The sequence below is a fragment of the Cryptomeria japonica genome, chromosome 4 (genome assembly GCF_030272615.1).
Source record: "Cryptomeria japonica chromosome 4, Sugi_1.0, whole genome shotgun sequence".
NCBI lineage: Eukaryota > Viridiplantae > Streptophyta > Pinopsida > Cupressales > Cupressaceae > Cryptomeria > Cryptomeria japonica.
This window is the reverse complement of record NC_081408.1, coordinates 567504584-567523594: the sequence shown is the minus strand read 5'-3', so window position 1 is coordinate 567523594 and position 19011 is coordinate 567504584. Positions and strand designations below refer to the sequence as shown.

General features: G+C 39.8%; 1 protein-coding gene across 1 annotated transcript in view; it reads left to right on the top strand.

Annotated features, from left to right (window-relative positions):
* LOC131036093 (acetylornithine deacetylase) overlaps positions 1-13868 on the top strand; it is a 132145-nt gene extending 118277 nt beyond the window's left edge. Inside the window, exons 9-10 of the mRNA XM_057967900.2 lie at positions 13425-13458; positions 13571-13868. Coding sequence (XP_057823883.2) covers positions 13425-13458; positions 13571-13674 — 138 coding nt within the window. The 3' untranslated portion in view covers positions 13675-13868. The remainder of the gene's footprint in view (positions 1-13424; positions 13459-13570) is intronic.
* The last annotated feature ends 5143 nt before the right edge of the window (positions 13869-19011 follow it).

The window sequence follows — 19011 nt, the reverse complement described above, 5'->3', positions numbered from 1 at the left end:
CGTCAACTCCGCCCTCGCCCTTCGATTCCGATTCTGACGCGAGCTCTTCACTCACGAGTTGTGTTTTCGGGTCGATAATAAATTTTCGCTCGGCTTTCTCCATGAACAGCGTGTTACGCTTCCAGTTGTGATTCGATCTGGCTGCCACCAACCACCCTCTACCAAGAATGGCGTCGTATCCTTTCTTGGCGAGCAGAATCACCATGAAGTCGAGGACAAATGGTTGTGTCCCTATGGTCACTTGTTGCGCCATTAGCTTTCCAAGAGGTTTGATACCATGTTGATCCCCTCTTAGTAAGTTGAAGGTTGACGGCCACAATGTCAGCTTGCCAAGCCTCTTCCAGGTTTCTTCCGGAAGCACATTCACTCCCGACCCGCCATCGACAATGGTGTCAGTCAAAATGGTGCCAAGTATTCCAATTTCTACCACCGCCGGGTGCCGACCACTGTATAGTGTAAGGACCAATGGGTGTGTTGGTGTTCCGTCAAGAACATTCGTATTCCGGGTCACCCGACTCTGTGGAGTTACTTGCACCGTACGTAGGAGTGCCATACATAATTGTGGCATTTTTTCCAGGAGGTCCTTCATCTTCACAGGTACTTCATTCTGCAACATTTGATTCAGGATATTTTCCTCAGCCTCAGAGCAGGAAGTACTTGCCGCTTCCTAAGTGTTCCCTTGTGCCAACATTTCCTTTGCCACTTCAGCCTTCACCTCCAGCGCCCATTGCTTCTCCGTGCGAGAGTTCGGGTATGTGGCCTTCTTTGCCTCTGACCGTGTGATTGCCAATTCCCGTTCCTCCGTTCTGTCAATGTTGAGTAGGTTCACTCCCGACTTTGGGCAAGTTCCATCATCGTGGTCTCTAGGCCCACACCATTTGCATAGTTTTTGTGGAGTTTCTTTTGAGGTGCATTCCCTGGCAAAGTGGCCCCATTGATTGCAGGCTCGGCACTAGATCATTGGTCGTCCCTTAGCATCATATTGGATCCGACCCCTATTATTATTGTTATTATTGGTCTTCCCCCCTTGCCGGTTGTTCCGGTATCTGCCAGATGATGCATTATTGTTGGCAGTTTGCGTAGTTCCGGCGGCCGGCTGCTCTTGCGTGAAGAGAACTTGTTGGCTCCTGGTTTTCATATTGTAGGGACATTCCTTTGTCAAATGTCCGACAATCTGACAAATGTCGCAGAAAGCCTTTTTGGGGTGGGAGCCCTTGGTGTGTCCGTCACTCCTACAGTTCATACACCACACGTCGTTTTCTTCAGTCTTACTTGTACTCCCCTTCATGGCTTTGAATTCTTTTAGCATTCGTTCCATATCCTTTTGGAGCGCGTGCACCTTTTTACTATATTCGCCACCACTGTTGCTTTCCCGTTAGAGTCTTCATCATCGTCGGATGAGTATTTATTACTTTTCTTCTTCTTTGACGTTTTGTGTTCGCTCTCGAGGTCCATCACCCTATTATACGCATCGTCATATGACGTCGGGGGTACAATTTTCATCTTCTTCCGTAGGGAGGATTTCAACCCTTCAACGAACCATCGTTTCTTCAACCCATCTGCGGGTTGGCTTTCCATTTTACCCAACAATTCTTTCAGCCTTCGATTGTATGCCCGTACTGTCTCCTTGGGACCTTGTTTGGTGCTGTATATCTCGGCTACGATTTCATTGTCATCACGGAGCAACCGAAAGTCCTCCTTGAATTCCTTCTGTAGATTGGCCCATGTGGCCACTTTTTGCTTGTCAACATCGGAGTACCAATCTATGGCAACTCCGCGTAACGTGGTTGGGAACTGCTGTACCAACTCATCTTGATCCGTCACTCCGTTGGCGGACCAAATAGTTTCACATGTACGACAGTGTCGTACGGGGTCTTCCTTGCCGTCCCCTGTGAAGTTTGGCAATTTCTGTTTACTTGCCATCCCACCGCTGGGTTTCGCTCCTCTGATGCCTTGTGTGCTTGTAACTGGTGATCCGTCGCCTCCGCCGCCTGCACCTGACCCTCCACTCGTGGGCCCTCCGGAGAAGGTTGCTGACCTCGAACCGAACAAATTGCCTCCCTTACGGTACCCTTGTGTTCCCTCGGCACCTTCGGTCGTCTCCCTCCAATTGGTTGTCTCCCTTGGTTGTCCTCTGAAATGGACAAGTTCTTTAGTAGGTCTCTGGTAGCGTCAATCAGGGTTAGATTTCGCCTTGTTTGTTCCACCAACTCTTCGCGACTTCATGTCCTATGGTGGTATTCTGGCGAACTGTAGAGTTCTCCTTCGGCACCCTCCGTGACTTCTTCTAGGTTCCCTTCGGGCAACCCTACAATAGCGTAGAGAGTGTAATTCTCTCCGTCTATCTTTGCCTCCGCAACCTCCGTGACACCTCTTGGGTTCCCTTCGAGCAACCCCTCGGCCGGTCATCCGTTGGCAAGCTGCCTTAGCCTACGCCTTCGTTCTATCTGTTGTCTGAGATTCAACGCTCTTTGTGCCACTTCCCATTCGTCACTTTCTATATTTTTTATTTTTGTCTTTATTTAGTATATTGGGCATAACTTCCGTACACAACAAGCACACACCATGTACACAAACAAAAAAACTTTTATTACTTCATCCCTCGTACATAATGTATGTCACTGACATACTCATTACAATGGGGGTGTTCTTATTTATTCTCTCTAACCGTCAGAGTTCATGTATTGTGCTCATCTTCTTGGCGCTCCCTAAATTCCCGTAGAATTTGCTGCCGTTGGTTCTCTCGGTAGATGTCTTACCTTTGGTTCTGGAGAGCCAAAAATCCTTGTGCCAAAAGGTTAGGCAGTTCGCTCATCAACCGATTTACAGCGGGGCTTACTCCGAGCGAACTCTACACAGCATCCTCTGGGACATCTTCGGCGGTGGCTTCCCTCCGTACGTGTGTTTCGATTGCCGCCTGTAGGATGCAGTAGAAATCCTTCATGAGTGTCTTTTCCCCCTCGAACAATTCTTCGGGTTCTCTGTCAAGGTCATTCCTTTTGGTAATGGTTGTTATCCGTGTGCCATGTAGTACGTCCTTTTCTCGTTGCTCCTAGGTTTTTACTTCAGCAACGGCGCCAAATGTTTTCCCCGTAGGGTGTCAGGTTAAGACATTGCATAAATGACAGCAGTACATAGAATATATGGAACTCACAAGTGTTCTATTGATTCATAATAAGCCAGTACATACAATGATAGCAATATGTTCGACTACAATAGCATGTCCAAAGACTGGAAACATATACAATATAAAGGAGTCTGGTCAGTTACCCGGTGCTTAATTACCTTAATGCTTAATTACCTGACAACAATTTACCTTAATGCTTAATTACTCGACAACAAATTCTGCCCAAATCCTCAGTTGGGTGCCAAAATGGAAGGGTCATTGAGGATTCACAATTCAATGGAATTCCTCCTCCACAGCAAAATTCCGCCCAAATCCTCAGTTGGGCGCCAAAATGGAAGGGTCGTGGAGGATTCACAATTCAATGAAATTCCTCCTCCACAAAGAAATTCCGCCCAAATCCTCAGCTGGGGCGCCAAAATGGAAGGGTCATGGAGGATTCACAATTCAATGGAATTCCTCCACAGCAAAATTCCGCCCAAATCCTCAACTGAGCGCCAAAATGGAAGGGGCATGGAGCATGAACAATTCAGTGGAATTCCTCCATAGCAAAATTCCGCCCAAGCACTCAGCAGAGCGCCAAAATGGAGGGGTCATGGAGGATTCAACTTTTGATGAAATTCCTCCTCCATGGTGAAATTCCGCCCAAGGCATGGTGAAGGCGCCAAAACAAGGAAGTGACGGAAGATTCCAAACAAAGTGTGAATTCCTCTGCACCTGGAAATAGTGCCCTAGACTAATGGAAAGTGCCAAATTGGGGGGGTGCTTGGAGGCATGGAAAATGATCAAATTCCAAGACATGGTGAATTCCATGCTTTAAGCTTGAAAATTGAAAATTTGTCTAAGGCATGAAAGTCAAAGGGTCAAGGAAGAATGAAAAATAAAAAAATCCCCTCGAGAACTTTTTTGAAATTTCCATTTTTAGACACACCAAATCTTATCAGAATCCGGAAAGTTTTGCAGATTTGGACTCGTGAGATAATACTCTATCTCCTAGACCCGGGTCCTAAATTTTAGGGAAATTCCTAAAAAATAGGAAATGTAGCAAATTGGTCAAAAAACTCCCTACGAATGTGATGAATTCAAAGAGCACAAAAAATTCCTTCCTCGAGAAAGAATTGCGCACAAGAAGAAGAAATTCTGAAAAAAAAAATTGACTAAGTGATGGAAATTCCTTCCTTCACAACATAGTTCTTGGAAATCATGAAAATTGGCTTAGGCATGAAGAATTTCCTTCCGCAGGGGTGAGGAACAATTTTCTTTTCAAAGGAGAATTCCTTCACAGCATGAATTCCTTCACAATTTTTTGGCAAGGAAGGAATCAGGGATGAACTGAACAAGAAATTCCCCCCCAGGGAAAAATTTGAAAAATCCATTCTTGGGCATCAAGAATCATCCAAATTTGAAAATGATGGTAGACTTGGAGTCGTTAAGGAATTTTCTCTCTCCTAGACCATTGAACCCTAATTTGTGGATAATTCCTAAACAATAGGAGAGTGAAAATTGACGGAAAACCTTCTTCAAGCAAGGAAAGTTGAGGAGACTTCAAGAAAATTCTTCCTGAATCGAATTTTCCTTCTCCAACAATTCCAGATGGGCAGGAGCGAATACACGACGACGGGGTCCACTTGCATGGCGAGGATCTATTGAACACGTGGTAGTATAGTGGCACATTCATTACCGAAATATTTGACCAAATGGTGACCCAGTCATTGCATGTTGAATTTATGGCAGATTCCTTTTACATGCAGCAGCCGCATGTGGAAATGATAGAGCATTTGTGGCATCATGGGTGATCTTTGCATGAGGGCACATTCATTGCGTAGTGGGCACTTTTTAAATGTAATGGTTAATTAATGCTTTATGGGTGCCATTTTCGGCAAGATTGTAATTATGGGCTTTATGGGGTATTTATTGCTGAGTTGGAGAATCTTTTGGGCAAACCCTAATTAGGGGTTTGCATGTAATCATGGCCTAAGGCCTATATAAAGGGGCAACCCCCTCATTTGTAAAAGGAGGGGACTTGTATGAAATTGTTGCGATAAGTTTTGAGATAATAACAGTGAAACATTGTTCTTTGAAGTATCTACACATATTCTTCATATACATCTGCATTTATTCTTCCTTCATAATTCTACTCGCACATAAACTAGCTACTCCGTTAATCCATGCTAATCCTTCACATCTATCTCTGCTCTTCATCTTTTCTAAATATGCTTTTAATCTTCTTTTAAATCGAATTATATTGCATTGCAAAACTTGTTTGATGACACTCCATTCATCTTCTAATTATATCTTTTTGTCTTTTCACCAAAGGAGGTGACTATACCTTTTCAAGTCAGCCTTCATTTATTTTAATCTTTCTTATACGGAGTCAGCCTCCATAAAACAAATTTGATTTACTTTTTAATTCTCTTCCTTCAAGGTGGCACTGAACAAGGCATGAGTTGGTCCATGCTTTAAAAGCTAATTTGAATTAATTTTACTTATTTCAACTTCCCTATAAGAGGTGATCACAAAGGGAGTTGGCCTCTTCAACAAAACTTTTTTTATTATTCTCTTCAACCTCTCTTAATTCCAGCTAATCATAGTAGTTCAATTTACAATATAACTGATGTCTTTTACAAGTCAACCACCTCTTGCATAGACTGTGATAACGATTTCTTTGATAGTAGCAAATCAATTTCTTCTTTGACATCAATTATAAACTATCTTGGTGAAACATGACATCAATGACAATCTTGTGTTGAAATGTGGCGACTAATTAGCAAAGTACTGTACACTCAGCATGTATCCTTGCCGGGGTCCAGGGCCGGGCCAAGCCCCGGGCAGGGGTTCGAGGGCGGCAGCCCCTGAGAAAAGCGGGGGTTCGGGGGTGGGAGCCCCGAGAAAATTTTTTTTGCCGTTTTTCGTTGATGAAAACCAACATTGTAATAAAACCCTAAAAAGGCCGACTTTGTTTGTTGCCCTAAAAACGCATGTTATAAGCGGCTGGGATGCTTAAGGCATTGTAAGGTTGATGTACTGTTTTTGCTGGATAATAAGAAAGATTGGATGACTGTGTATGGTGGACGTAACCCATTTTGGGTGAACCACGTTAAATCTCTGTGTTATCTGTGTCCTGTATTATTTCTTTATCTTTTGTATTTAAATCTGCATATTGTTAGTTCATATTTGCTTCGAATCTGCTTGAAACCCTAACAATTGGTATCAAAGCGAGGTTTTCTGTAAATTGGCAGGACTTTCAGATTTGAGTGGGAGCAATGGAGGATTCCAAATTCAAGGTCGAAAAGTTTAACGGCCAGAATTATCAGTTATGGAAAATGCAGATGGAGGATTACCTGTATCAAAAGGATTTGTGGCGGCCATTGGAAGGAAAGGCAAAGAAAGCGACCACAATGCCAGATGAAGAGTGGGACATTTTAGATAGAAAGACATTGGGATCCATTCGATTGTGCCTTGCGCCATCTGTAGCATTCAATATAACAGAAGCAAAAATGACTGTAGATTTGATGGCAACATTTGCTAAGTTTCATGAGAAACTTTCGGCTTCAAATAAGGTATTTCTTATGAAGCGTTTGTTTAATTTGAAAATGAGTGAGAGAGGATCTGTAGTGGAGCACTTAAATGATTTTAATACAATTACCAGTCAATTGTCTTCGGTAAAAATTACCTTTGTAGAAGAGGTTAGGGCTCTCTTGATTTTATGTTCTTTGCCAGAAAACTGGAATAGCTTGGTTATGGCTGTAAGTAACTCTGTCTCTGGTAAAAATACTTTGGTATTTGATGATATTGTTGGTGTTATCCTAAGCGAGAAAATGTGAAAGAAAAGCACAGGTGAGACTCCAACATCATCGGGTAGTGTTTTGAATGTGAAGAACAGAGGAAGATCAAAGGAAAGAGGAAAAGGCCCTGGGAATGAGAAGTCACAAGGGAAGTCAAAGAAAGGACGCTCTCAATCTAGAGGAAAGAAAGATTGCTGGTACTGCGGAAAGCCTGGTCATCTAAAGAAAAACTGTTGGTCTCGGAAAAACAAAGGAGGAGACAAAAATGAAAATGACAGTAAGGAAGCTAATATTGCAAGTAATACTTTACAAGATGCTTTAATCTTATGTTTGGATAATGTTAATGATTCCTAGGTAATAGATTTTGGGGCTTCATTTCATGCTACACCCCATAGAAAATGTTTTCTAGATTATGTTCAAGGTGATTTTGGACAAGTATATTTGGGTGATGATGAGCCTTGTCAAATTGTTGGAAAAGGAAAGATAAAAATCAAGTTACATAATGGTAATGACTGGTTTCTGCAGGAGGTAAGACATGTTCCTAATTTAAGAAGAAATTTAATTTCTGCAGGGCAACTAGGTAGTGAAGGTTGCATAGTTACCTTCTCAGACAGTATGTGGAAGGTCACTAAATGATCATTAGTAGTAGCTAAAGGTGTGAAGGTAGGCACATTATATCTGTGTACTGGTAACACTTACTCTACCTTAGCTGCTACAGATAAAGTTACTGCAGGGACAACAACAATAAATGTTGCAAGAACAAATTCAATAATGTGGCACCATAGGCTTGGGCACATGAGTGAGAAAGGGATGAAAACCCTTCACTTCAAAAATCTATTGCCAGGACTAAAGAAGATTGATTTAGAGTTCTGTGAAAACTGTGTTTACGGTAAACAGAAAAGAGTCGGATTTCTCAAGGTTGGGAAAGAGAAGAAGAGTGAGAAGTTAGAGCTTGTACATTCAGATGTATGGGGACCGACTCAGGTATCATCTCTTGGTGGCTCTTGTTATTATGTTATTTTTATTGATGACTCAACCAGAAAAACATGGGTATATTTCCTAAAACAAAAATCAGATGTTTTTGAAACTTTTAAGAAATGGAAAGCTTTGGTTGAGAATGAGACAGGAAAAAAGTTGAAGTGTCTCAGATCAGATAATGGAGGTGAGTATTGCAGCAAAGCATTTGAAGATTATTGCTCTTTAAATGGGATTCGAAAGCAGAAGACAATTCCAGGAACTCCACAGGAAAATGGTGTGTTAGAGAGAATGAATAGGACTATCATGGAACGTGCGAGGAGCATGAGATTGCATGCTGGATTGCCCTTACATTTTTGGGCAGATGCTGTACATACTGCTGTCTATTTGATAAATAGAGGACCTTCAACCCCTTTGGATGGTGGTATTCCAGAGGAGGCATGGACTGATAAAAAGGTAAATTATTCTTTTTTAAAAACTTTTGGTTGCGAAGCTTTTGTCCATGTTGATAAAGAAAACAGAACCAAGCTTGATGCTAAATCTCAGAAATGTACCTTCATTGGATATGGGATAGATGAATATGGCTATCGGTTATGGGATTTTGAAAATAAGAAAATAATTAGAAGTAGAGATGTTATATTCAATGAGAAGGTTATGTATAAAGAACAGATGCAGGAAAAGAAGCATGAACAGGACAAACAAGAATATGTGGTGTTGGATGAGATTCCTGAAAATGAAATGCCACAGGTACCTGATGCTTAGCAACAACAGATTGTCCCACAAACTCCTGCAAGTGTTAGACGTTCTACGAGGACAAGTAGACCCCTTGAAAGATTTTCTCCTTCTTTGTATTCTATTTTATTAACGGATTCTGGTGAACCAGAAGAATATGAAGAAGCAATGCAGGTAGATGCCAAACAATAGTGGGAGCTAGGCATGAAAGAGGAGATGGACTCCTTGATGAAAAATAAGACTTGGGACTTAGTCCCTTTACTTGCAGAAAAAAGAGCCTTGCCTAACAAATGGGTTTATCGGCTGAAGGAGGAGGAAGGAGGTCAGAAAAGATATAAGGTCAGACTTGTGGTAAAAGGTTTTGCACAGAAAAAGGGTATAGATTATGATGAAATATTTTCTCCAGTTGTAAAAATGACTTCAATTAGAACTGTACTTAGTCTTGTGGCTGCAGATGATTTACATCTTGAACAATTAGATGTCAAAACAGCTTTTCTCCATGGAGATTTGGAGGAGGAAATTTACATGTTGCAGCCACAGGGATATGAGGTCAAAGGTAAGGAGAACTTGGTGTGCAGGTTGAAGAAAAGTCTGTATGGCCTAAAGCAAGCACTTCGACAATGGTATTTAAAATTTGATAGTTTCATGGCTGAACACGGTTATCATAGATGTCATTCTGATCATTGTGTATATTTTAAGAGATTTGATAATGGCAGTTATATTATCCTGTTGCTTTATGTTGATGACATGCTTGTTGTTGGGTCTAACATGCAACATATAAATGATCTTAAACAAAAATTAGCCAGGTCATTTGCTATGAAGGATTTGGGTGCAGCTAAGCAAATTCTCGGTATGAGGATTACACGGGACAGGAAAAATAGAACCTTGAATTTGTCCCAAAGTGAGTATATAAAGGCGGTGTTGAAAAGATTTAACATGCAGGATGCAAAAGCAGTTAGTACACCTTTGGATAGTCATTTTAAATTGACTAAGGAGATGTGCCCAAAGGCACAAGAAGAGGTTAATAAAATGTCTAACATCCCGTATTCATCAGCTGTTGGCAGTCTGATGTATGCAATGGTATGCACAAGGCCAGATAATGCACATGCAGTGGGAGTTGTGAGCAAGTTTATGAGTAATCCGGGTATGGAACATTGGAATGCTGTGAAATGGATTCTTCGGTATTTGAAAGGAACTACTACAAAGGCATTATGTTTCAAAGGATCTAATGCTGCTCTAAGTGGATTTGTTGACTCTGATCTGGCGAGTGATATTGATTCATGGAGGAGTACTACAGGGTATGTTTTTACTATAGGGGGAACTGCAGTCAATTGGATTTCTAGGCTGCAAAAGGTTGTTGCACTTTCAACTACTGAAGCTGAGTATGTTGCTGCTACAGAAGCCAGCAAGGAGATGATTTGGTTGCAATGTTTTCTGGAGGAATTGGGTCAGACACAAGAGGATAGCCCATTGTATACTGATAGCCAGAGTGCCATTCATCTTGCGAAGAACTTTGTTTTTCATTCAAGGACAAAGCACATTCAGCTCAGGTACCACTTCATCTGGACTGTTTTGGAGGAGGGTTAGTTACAGCTTGAGAAGATTCACACAAGTGAAAATCCTGCCGATATGTTCACAAAAGCAGTTCCACAGGAGAAGCTGATTTCTTCATCAGTTTCTGATGGTCTTCTTGATTGATAATTGTGGAATTTATACCAGTCGAGTCTTAGTGTTTTATCCAGCGGATGTTGCATGTACAGTGGTGTCATGTAGTATCAGTCTCCAAGTGGGAGATTGTTTGGTGTGGAGCCTGATCAGTCTCCAATTGGGAGATTGTTGAAATGTGGCGACTGATCAGCAAAGTACTGTACACTCAGCACGTATCCTCGTCGAGGTCCGGTGGGCAGGGGTTTGAGGGTGGTAGCCCTCAAGAAAAGCGGGGGTTCAGGGGCGGGAGCCCCTGAGAAATTTTTTTTTGCCATTTTTCGTTGATGAAAACCGACATTGTAATAAAACCCTAAAAAGGCCGCCTTTGTTTGTTGCCCTAAAAACGCATGTTATAAGCGGCTGGGATGCTTAAGGCATTGTAAGGTTGATGTACTGTTTTTGCTGGATAATAAGAAAGATTGGACGACTGTGTATGGTGGACGTAACCCATTCTGGGTGAACCACGTTAAATCTCTGTGTTATCTGTGTCCCGTTTTATTTCTTTATCTTTTGTATTTAAATCCGCATATAATTGTTAGTTCATATTTGCTTCGGATCTGCTTGAAACCCTAACATCTTGTCCATGCTCCTTGGACATCAATGACAATATTTCCAAAGCTTCATGGTGCATGCCATTTTCACAATTTTATCACTGTCTTTCACAACACCCAGTCCTTGCTATTTTGATTTAGTTTTAAAATACACTTTTTGAGCTGAATGACTATAGGATACCTAGGCATTTTTGGTGTGCTTAGAATATGTGATGGAGTCTTGTGAGGGTTTTGAGGACATCGTGGCATCTTTGTGGCATCACCAAAATAGTGTGATCTCCAGCTTTGAGGGGCCATCTTTAAAACGTCCTTGGAGACTTCGTGGCAATGGTGAAATGGTGGGGTGGTGTTTCTCTCAAGTCCCCCTGTCCCAGAAATGTCAAGTTTTTTTTCAGGGGACATGTCCTTGAGGATCACCGGTTTGTGCAAAACCTTCTAACAAAGAATTTTAATGAAGCTGAAATAAGAAGACAACTAATTCTCAAATGCCATGAGAGGTGGAGTAAGATTCCTTTCAGAGATATTTTTCAATATTGTTCCACTCATTGGCAAAGCTTTATCAAAACTTTCCTTTTAGATAAAAAGCTATTAACTTTAATACACCTTTTACACAAGATTTTAGTGCTACACTATGGAAGTATAAAAACAGTTAAATGTAAAAAATATAGGAGCTGGAACAAAACCCTTTGGAGGATTGTTCGGCAATGATATTTTAAACCTACTGGCTAACTTTCGGCAAAATCTGTCCACCAAATTGAAATATAGAGTTAAGCTCTCTAGGCAAGCTAAGAAATATTTGGAATTTTATAATATTTAAAAAACTGAATAATATTGATCCTAACCATAAATATATATAAAACTCTAGGAGACTTAAAACATACCAAAATTAAATATATCCTCTGCTGCTAAGCTTCCTAGTCCACAGATTTCATTGCGGCTGCATCCCAAAGCATTTCTTGTCACCCATGATTTGAAAGATTGCAATTTAACACTCCATATACTCCCAACATCGATCGATCTATAAGAAGTGATCCCTGCAAATTCCCAGAAATTTGTTGACACCAAACTTGATCTTGCTGAACAGGTCCACTAACATTAGCAGCAGCAACAATATATGAAAACTTAATACTGCTTTACTGCTGTGCCTTTCTTGAAGTGACCATGATATGCCCATCTCCCACACCTATTTCTGGATTTATTTTTGATGTTATACTTTTCTTTCGATCAGGGTGCTCAGTATTTGTCCAGAGACATCCAATGAAAATGAATGTGCTTAGAACAAAAAATATTATATGAAAATTCTGATGTTTGTGGACTAGTCGATCTTCTACCAGGAATCAATATACTACCAGAAGTTATCTTTTTAGATGATTTTATTCACGTGCCACAGCTAAATTATAGTAACATTGGTCAATTCTTCTCATAGTTGCATTCATGGCATCATAAACCTTCAAAAAATCTCAGCACTGGACCTTCAAGTCAAATTTACAGCAAGTTTTATTTAAATCAAACGAGGAGACTGCCATCCTTTCAACAAAGGCCGAGCATAAACATTGTGCTTAGAAACGAACATATCATTGGTGGCACAGGACTATTAATTTATTTGATAGTGATAGTATTCAAACACACAGAAATATTAAACTTAAAGCTCCAGCTATAATTTTCTTGCTTTGATTCGAAATGATAGCGCAAAATTCATTCTAGTATCAGTATATTCTATTCAATAATTGAAGGAGCATTTATACATTACAAAGTTTGTTCACGTACAACAAGCTTTGTAATGATCCTATATTGCCTCAATAAAATTTGTTCTATGTGGATGTTTGAATAACCATCCAAGAAACCTTTATATTTACCGCATACTAAGCTAAAGTATATTACTTATTTCTAACATTAAGCACGGTAAGCATCCTTTCTTGTGGTACATGTGCATGATGTTGAATTGATTTCTATCATTTTTCCTGCAAATGATACCACCACTTTCTTTGTCACAGAACATAAATGTTTAATGGTTAGAGTCTTTAAACCAATGAGCACACTACTTGAAAAGAAGCACTAAAAGTCCCGAACAGGTTTAGTTTAACTGAGGGATATGGATTCAACTGTTCCAAATTTCCAATATATACTTGGGATGGCACAAATTATTCTTGTTATCTTGTTTATGCTAAAATATACCTTGACTCCCAACAACTGACCGGGGAAAAAAAATTCAAATTGTCGAAACTAGAAACTCTTCTTCTGAAGCGATCAAGTACAAGAATATTATCAGTTTACTCTTCAAAAAAATCTTACCGAAGTATGTAGATTCTCATATCAGGCAGCGGCACCAAGAAACCAATTAGTAGAGGGTAAATAGAGTCTATTGATACTTTTCATTTCTACTTTATTAATATTGCTTCCATTGCTAAATTTTGTGTATAAGTTTTCCATGTTTTTATTGGTTTGGTTAGGTTCCATAGTTTATAGAATGATAACAGAAAATGCCTGCTATAGTTCTGGTTAATTTTTCCTTTGTAACAAGCCGTTGAATTCTCATTGGTATTGATGCAGGATGAAGGTTTTGATGTTCAAACAACAGGCTATGGTAAGTTCTTTGTGATCATTGCAAATGATATCTGAAGACTATTCTAATATAGTGATTTATCCTTGAGTTGCATCGACTTACATTCAACTTTAAATAATTTTGATCTTGTCAGGAATCATGGCTACTTACCATGCAAAAAACGAGCATTGTCTGTTGTCTGATTTTCAACAAGGCTTCAAGGTTTTTGCAAGTATCATTGCACAGCTTGAAGGTTAAGGATCTAAATTATGGCTCTACATGATCTGGGTGCATTGATGCCAATTTTATGCCATAACCGTTGATGTTACTTCTTAGGACTTAACAATAACTATAGCCTGGGAAATTAATGGCTTTATAAAGCCAATGCATTAGATGTACTAAAGCAGCCGAATGATTATAATGAAATTCCTCTTTAATTTTGTTTGCTTAAATGTTTTGCCCTTCTATTTTTGCTTCTCTACATTGACATCAAAGCAAAGCAACTATGATCTCAAGGATGGTGAAATGGAGGTAATATGTGGATCTGTGTAATGCCCCTTTTTGGAAATGGGATTTAATAAATAATAAATTTAAATAAAAAAAATGAAATGATATAGTATAATATAATAAAAAATTATTTAAGTTTAATGAATCAAAAGGCATAAAATCAAGAGTTGTGGCCCTCTCAAATATCAGATATAAAAGGGAGATCATTTCATTTCCATCAATTAATAATCAATCAAAGAAGTAAGCAATGAATTAGTTTGGAAATAAATAGTTACTTTCAAAAGACAACAATTAAGAATTAATAATAGTGACTCTTTGAAAGGTTAGAAATCAAGAAAGGTTGCAACCCCCTCATGGACAAGATATAAAGGGAGATCATTTCCTCCTTGGGAGGAGATCATCAAGCATGGAAGGAAGAAACAATTTATTATATGAATCAAGGAAGGATTAATAGAAAGGAATAGGAAGAAAATAAGAGATTCACTATTTCGAAAGACAAATATTATAAAAGGTTGTGACCTTTTTAAAGGGTGGTAATTGTGAGAGGTTGGGACTCTTGCAACAGGTAGACATTATGAAGAGGTGCGACTTTTCCCTCACATTAGACATAAAGGGAAGAATGTTTCATCTGAGGAGGACATGCAAGAGCTCGGTCAGTTTGGAAAATAATATATTATTCTCAAAAGGTATGAATGGAGGTTGGTGACGCAATTCTAATGAAAGGTGGCAACCCTTTCACCTATAAACTATAAAGGAGAAATCATTCCAAACATTCAAGGATTATTTATCAATCATCATTGACCAAGACATCATATCAACACTCATTCAATCAAATAGTCAAACATCAATTTTGTTAGCATCTAATCATTTAAATATCAATCACTAAGACATCAATCAAAAAATAATATAGGAGTATTTCTAGAGGAATATATTGAACGATAGACCCACAATTTAGAGCAGCAAATCATAACTACGTACAGTTATAAATATATTTAATCTAAATAGAAATTTATTAGTAAGTCAGTCAGCATTAATCGAGCAAATTCATCAATCAATTTGAACTTGAGAAGTGCCTTGTAGGAGTTAGGATGTAATCCTTTCATGCTCTAGAGCATGAGTTCGACGGACACAATTATTTCATGCTTTGGGGCTAGGAGTTGGAAGTTATGAGGACCCTTTCATGCTCCAACAAGTTGATTCCCAAAGAATTCATGATTTGATTGATTTTGAGGATTGAATTTGATTTGTTGATCAAATTATTATTTTGAACTTCTTATGTTTGATAAAGTTATTATCATTTTGAAGTAAGAATATTGGTTAAGGTAAAGAAATCAGGGGTATCCTAAAAAGGGACATTACATTTTATTCAAATTTGTGTTTCACTTCACATTTTTTGATAAAATATCAGAGCATATTGATCTGTCATGCTTCTGTAACGATGATGCATGAAAAATAAAAGAAGCTAATCACGCCTTTAGCTATTGGGGGTTTTGAGTTTGCTTATTTTAACCCTAATCTGTTCCTTTTCTTTTTTGACACTCAAGTTTACACAAATTTATTTTATGGATTTGGATGTATGTCAGTGAATCCTAGTGAAGATATGAGTTGAGATTCTATGGGGTCTTTTTTCTCCACTTCATTTGAACTCTTGAATTGATTGCCTTTGTTGTAGATTTTTATCCTCTTAACATCCCTATGCATTGAGGTGTGTTTGCTGTCACACTCTTTTCATTTTTTATTAAAGGTTTGATCTATACCTATGTTGTTTCTTAATATTTTATCCTTGACATTCTCTTCGTAGGTTTTGACACCGTGACTTGTGATTTATTTTAAAGAAAGGAATTTGGTCCTTGGGACAACTTCATTTTTGGCACAAAATTTAGTTTTTAATAGATGTAGCTTGAGTCTATTCATCTTTGTAATTAGAGTGCACATACTCAACCGCACAACAATACAATTTTATTCAAATTGTCTTATTGTTATATGTTCATGGTTGAACAAAGAAAACATAAGTTCTAGTTTTTTGTTAAGTTCTTGTCACTACCAATAGTTGAGTAGGTTTGTATCAATACCCAATGTTGAGTAATCAACTTATGACTAGGAGAGGAAGGCTTATTATGACGAACGAGAGCTAATGATAATGTTTACAAAAACATGTGAGTATTCATAAGACCGAAGATGAAAGGTAGGGACAATGTTGGTCACACAGTAAAAGATGTTGGTCAATTGAATTTAACATTTTCAATTTTAATGTTTAATTACATTATATTATCAAATATTTGTGCTCCTGGGGCTATTCACACTACACTTGACAAAGAGTTTTTATGGAGATTCTAATGCTACATCTAGCTAAAAAAGAGTAAGGAGCCATATTGGAGATTGGAGCAAACAAATACATCTATCATCTCAAGTTAGCTTCTTTCTCAAGGGCGATTCATTCCATGAGAAGCATCTTTACATCTCTAGTCCCTTTAGGAGAAATAGTGGGCACACAGTGTTTTGTTGGTTTGTGGATAATTGAATCCACAAACTTGGTGAGTTGTTAGTATATGAATTGTTGAATCCTCAAATTGAATATGGATAGTTAAGTGTCAATTGGTGATTTTCTTGTGAATAATGAAGCGTGACTGGATTCATAGGTAGATGTTCGATAATCACAACATTTTCCTAGAAATGAGTTTAGGGGGTTGATGCTCATGCAAAATTGGATAATTAAGACATTTTTCTAGATGAAAAAGTTTGGATTGTTGTTGATGCAAAGTTGGATAATGAGGACATTTGCCTAGATTGAGAAGTTAAGGTTTGTAGCAGTAATATTGTACGAATAAAACAATAGTTAATTAAGTAGTACTTGTCTTTGTTAGTATGGTAACCGAGGGATGGTAGTTACGGGTGCGACGATTGTCCCTCGCACCCCCTCGGTTCCTTTATATACCATGGAAGGTCATCTGTAAAGACACGCATGATTATGAATGAAGTAGTATCTCTTATATTTGTTTGATCTTATCTGGTATCTATGGCATTATTGTTTTGCATTGAGTATCTATACCAGAGAGAACAAGCTCTCATGAAAGACTTCTCCTGCATCCTCTAGGTGGCGATTGAAACACACGTACGAAGGGAAGCCACCACCAAAGATGTTCTAGAGGACGTTGTGTGGAGTGTGCTTGGTGTAAGCTCGACGGTAAATCAATTGATGAGCAGTTTGCCTAACCTTCTCGCATAGGCATTTTTGGCTCTCCAAAACTGTAGGGAAGACACCTATCGGGAGAACCGACGCCATCAAATCCTACGGGAGTTTCACAAGTGCCAAGAGGAGTGCAATGAAACAGACCGAGGGATGAATAATCCCTGAATGTGTACGGGTGAAGGAGAATAAATAAGAACACCATCACTGTAGTGACATACATTGTATACCAAGGATGAATTAATAAAAGTGTTCTTTTCAATATGATGTCTTGAAGGACAAAAATAAGAAGGAATACATAGGGAACTCTGAAGCCGCTCAATGAGCATTAATTCTCGAGCAATAAGTAGAACGAAGAAGAAGATTCAGGAGGATTGCCGAGGAAGGAAGCAGCAGAAATGGCAGCAATGGCTCTAGCAAGGGCCAGGTTTCCACAATAATAGAAACCACCAGGAAACGGTTGGGGGACCTTTTCCTAACATTGGAGGAGATCAGTGATGGGAGTACAAAAGAGCCATACACGCCATACAAAGGTGCCGAGACTAGGAAGGAAGACGAGACAGAGACCGAGGATACCGGTGCGACCGAAGGTGTCGGGAGGACACAAGGTCACGATAGTAGAAGCAATCTATTCGGGGTAGGCTCATCACACCCTAGTAGTCAGAGCAACTTGGTGGGACGCAGCAGACCAAATCTCGGCGGAGTACCTTTGGGAGGACCACTGTCTGGAGGAGGAGTTCCTGGAGGGTTAAATTCGAGTTTTGGAGGGCAGATCGGGCCGCTGCCAAGAAACGTAATGACGAATCGGCAAAAAATACCGAAGTTCACCGTAGATGGGAAAGAAGACCCCATAAGACATTGTTGTACATGTGAGACAATCTGGTCGGCCAATGGTGTGACCGATAGGGCGGAATGGATGATGCAATTTTCCGCTACCCTACGAGGAGTAGCCATCAATTGGTACTCAGATGCTGATAAAACCAAACTGACAACTTGCGATGAATTGCACAAAGCCTTCGAAAAGGAGTTTCGACTCCTCAAAGACGATAATGAAATCGTAGCGGAAGCCCTGAGCACCAAGCAAGGGAAAAATGAGACCATCCAAGCATATAGCCGATGCCTCAATGAATTGCTGGGAAGAATGGATAACCAGCTCGACGATGGGTTAAAGAAAAGGTGGTTTGTGGATTGCCTAAAATCGTCACTCGAAGAAAAATGAAAATTGTACCCCCCACATCTTACAACGATGCCTATAACCGGGCAACGGACCTGGAGAGTGATGGGAAGACATCCAGGAAAAAGAAAGACAGATCCTTTGAAGAGGACTCCTCCGACGGACGTAGCAGTGACAAGGGGTCGAGTAAAAAGGTGCAAGCCCTTCAAAAGGATATGCATCACATGATGAAGGAATTCAAGAGCGTGAAGGGAAGCACCAGCAAAAATGAGGAAGTATGGTGCACAAAATGTAAGAAGGAAGGTCACACAAAAGGCTCTTGTCCAAAAAAGGCCTTCAGCCATATTTGCCAAGTGTCGGGACACTCTACCAAAGAATGTCCCTACAACATGAAGACATGTAGGAACCAAGTGCTCTTCACCCAAGAACAACCGTTAGCGACAACAGGCACATCGCAACCTCAAGCCACCACCACGACATCATCTGACGGTTACAGAGGTTACAGAGGTAACCGAAGGGGAGGAAGAGGCAACAACAATAATAACAACACTAATTGGAGTCGAATGCAGTATGATGCCAAGGGACGACCGATGATTCAGTGTTAGGCATGCAACCAGTGGGGACACTTCGCGCGGGATTGCCAGAAAGAGGAGGCACCCCAGCACTTGTGTAGATGGCGTGGTCCTGGAGACCACGATGAGACAAATTGCCCCAAGCTAGGGGTTAA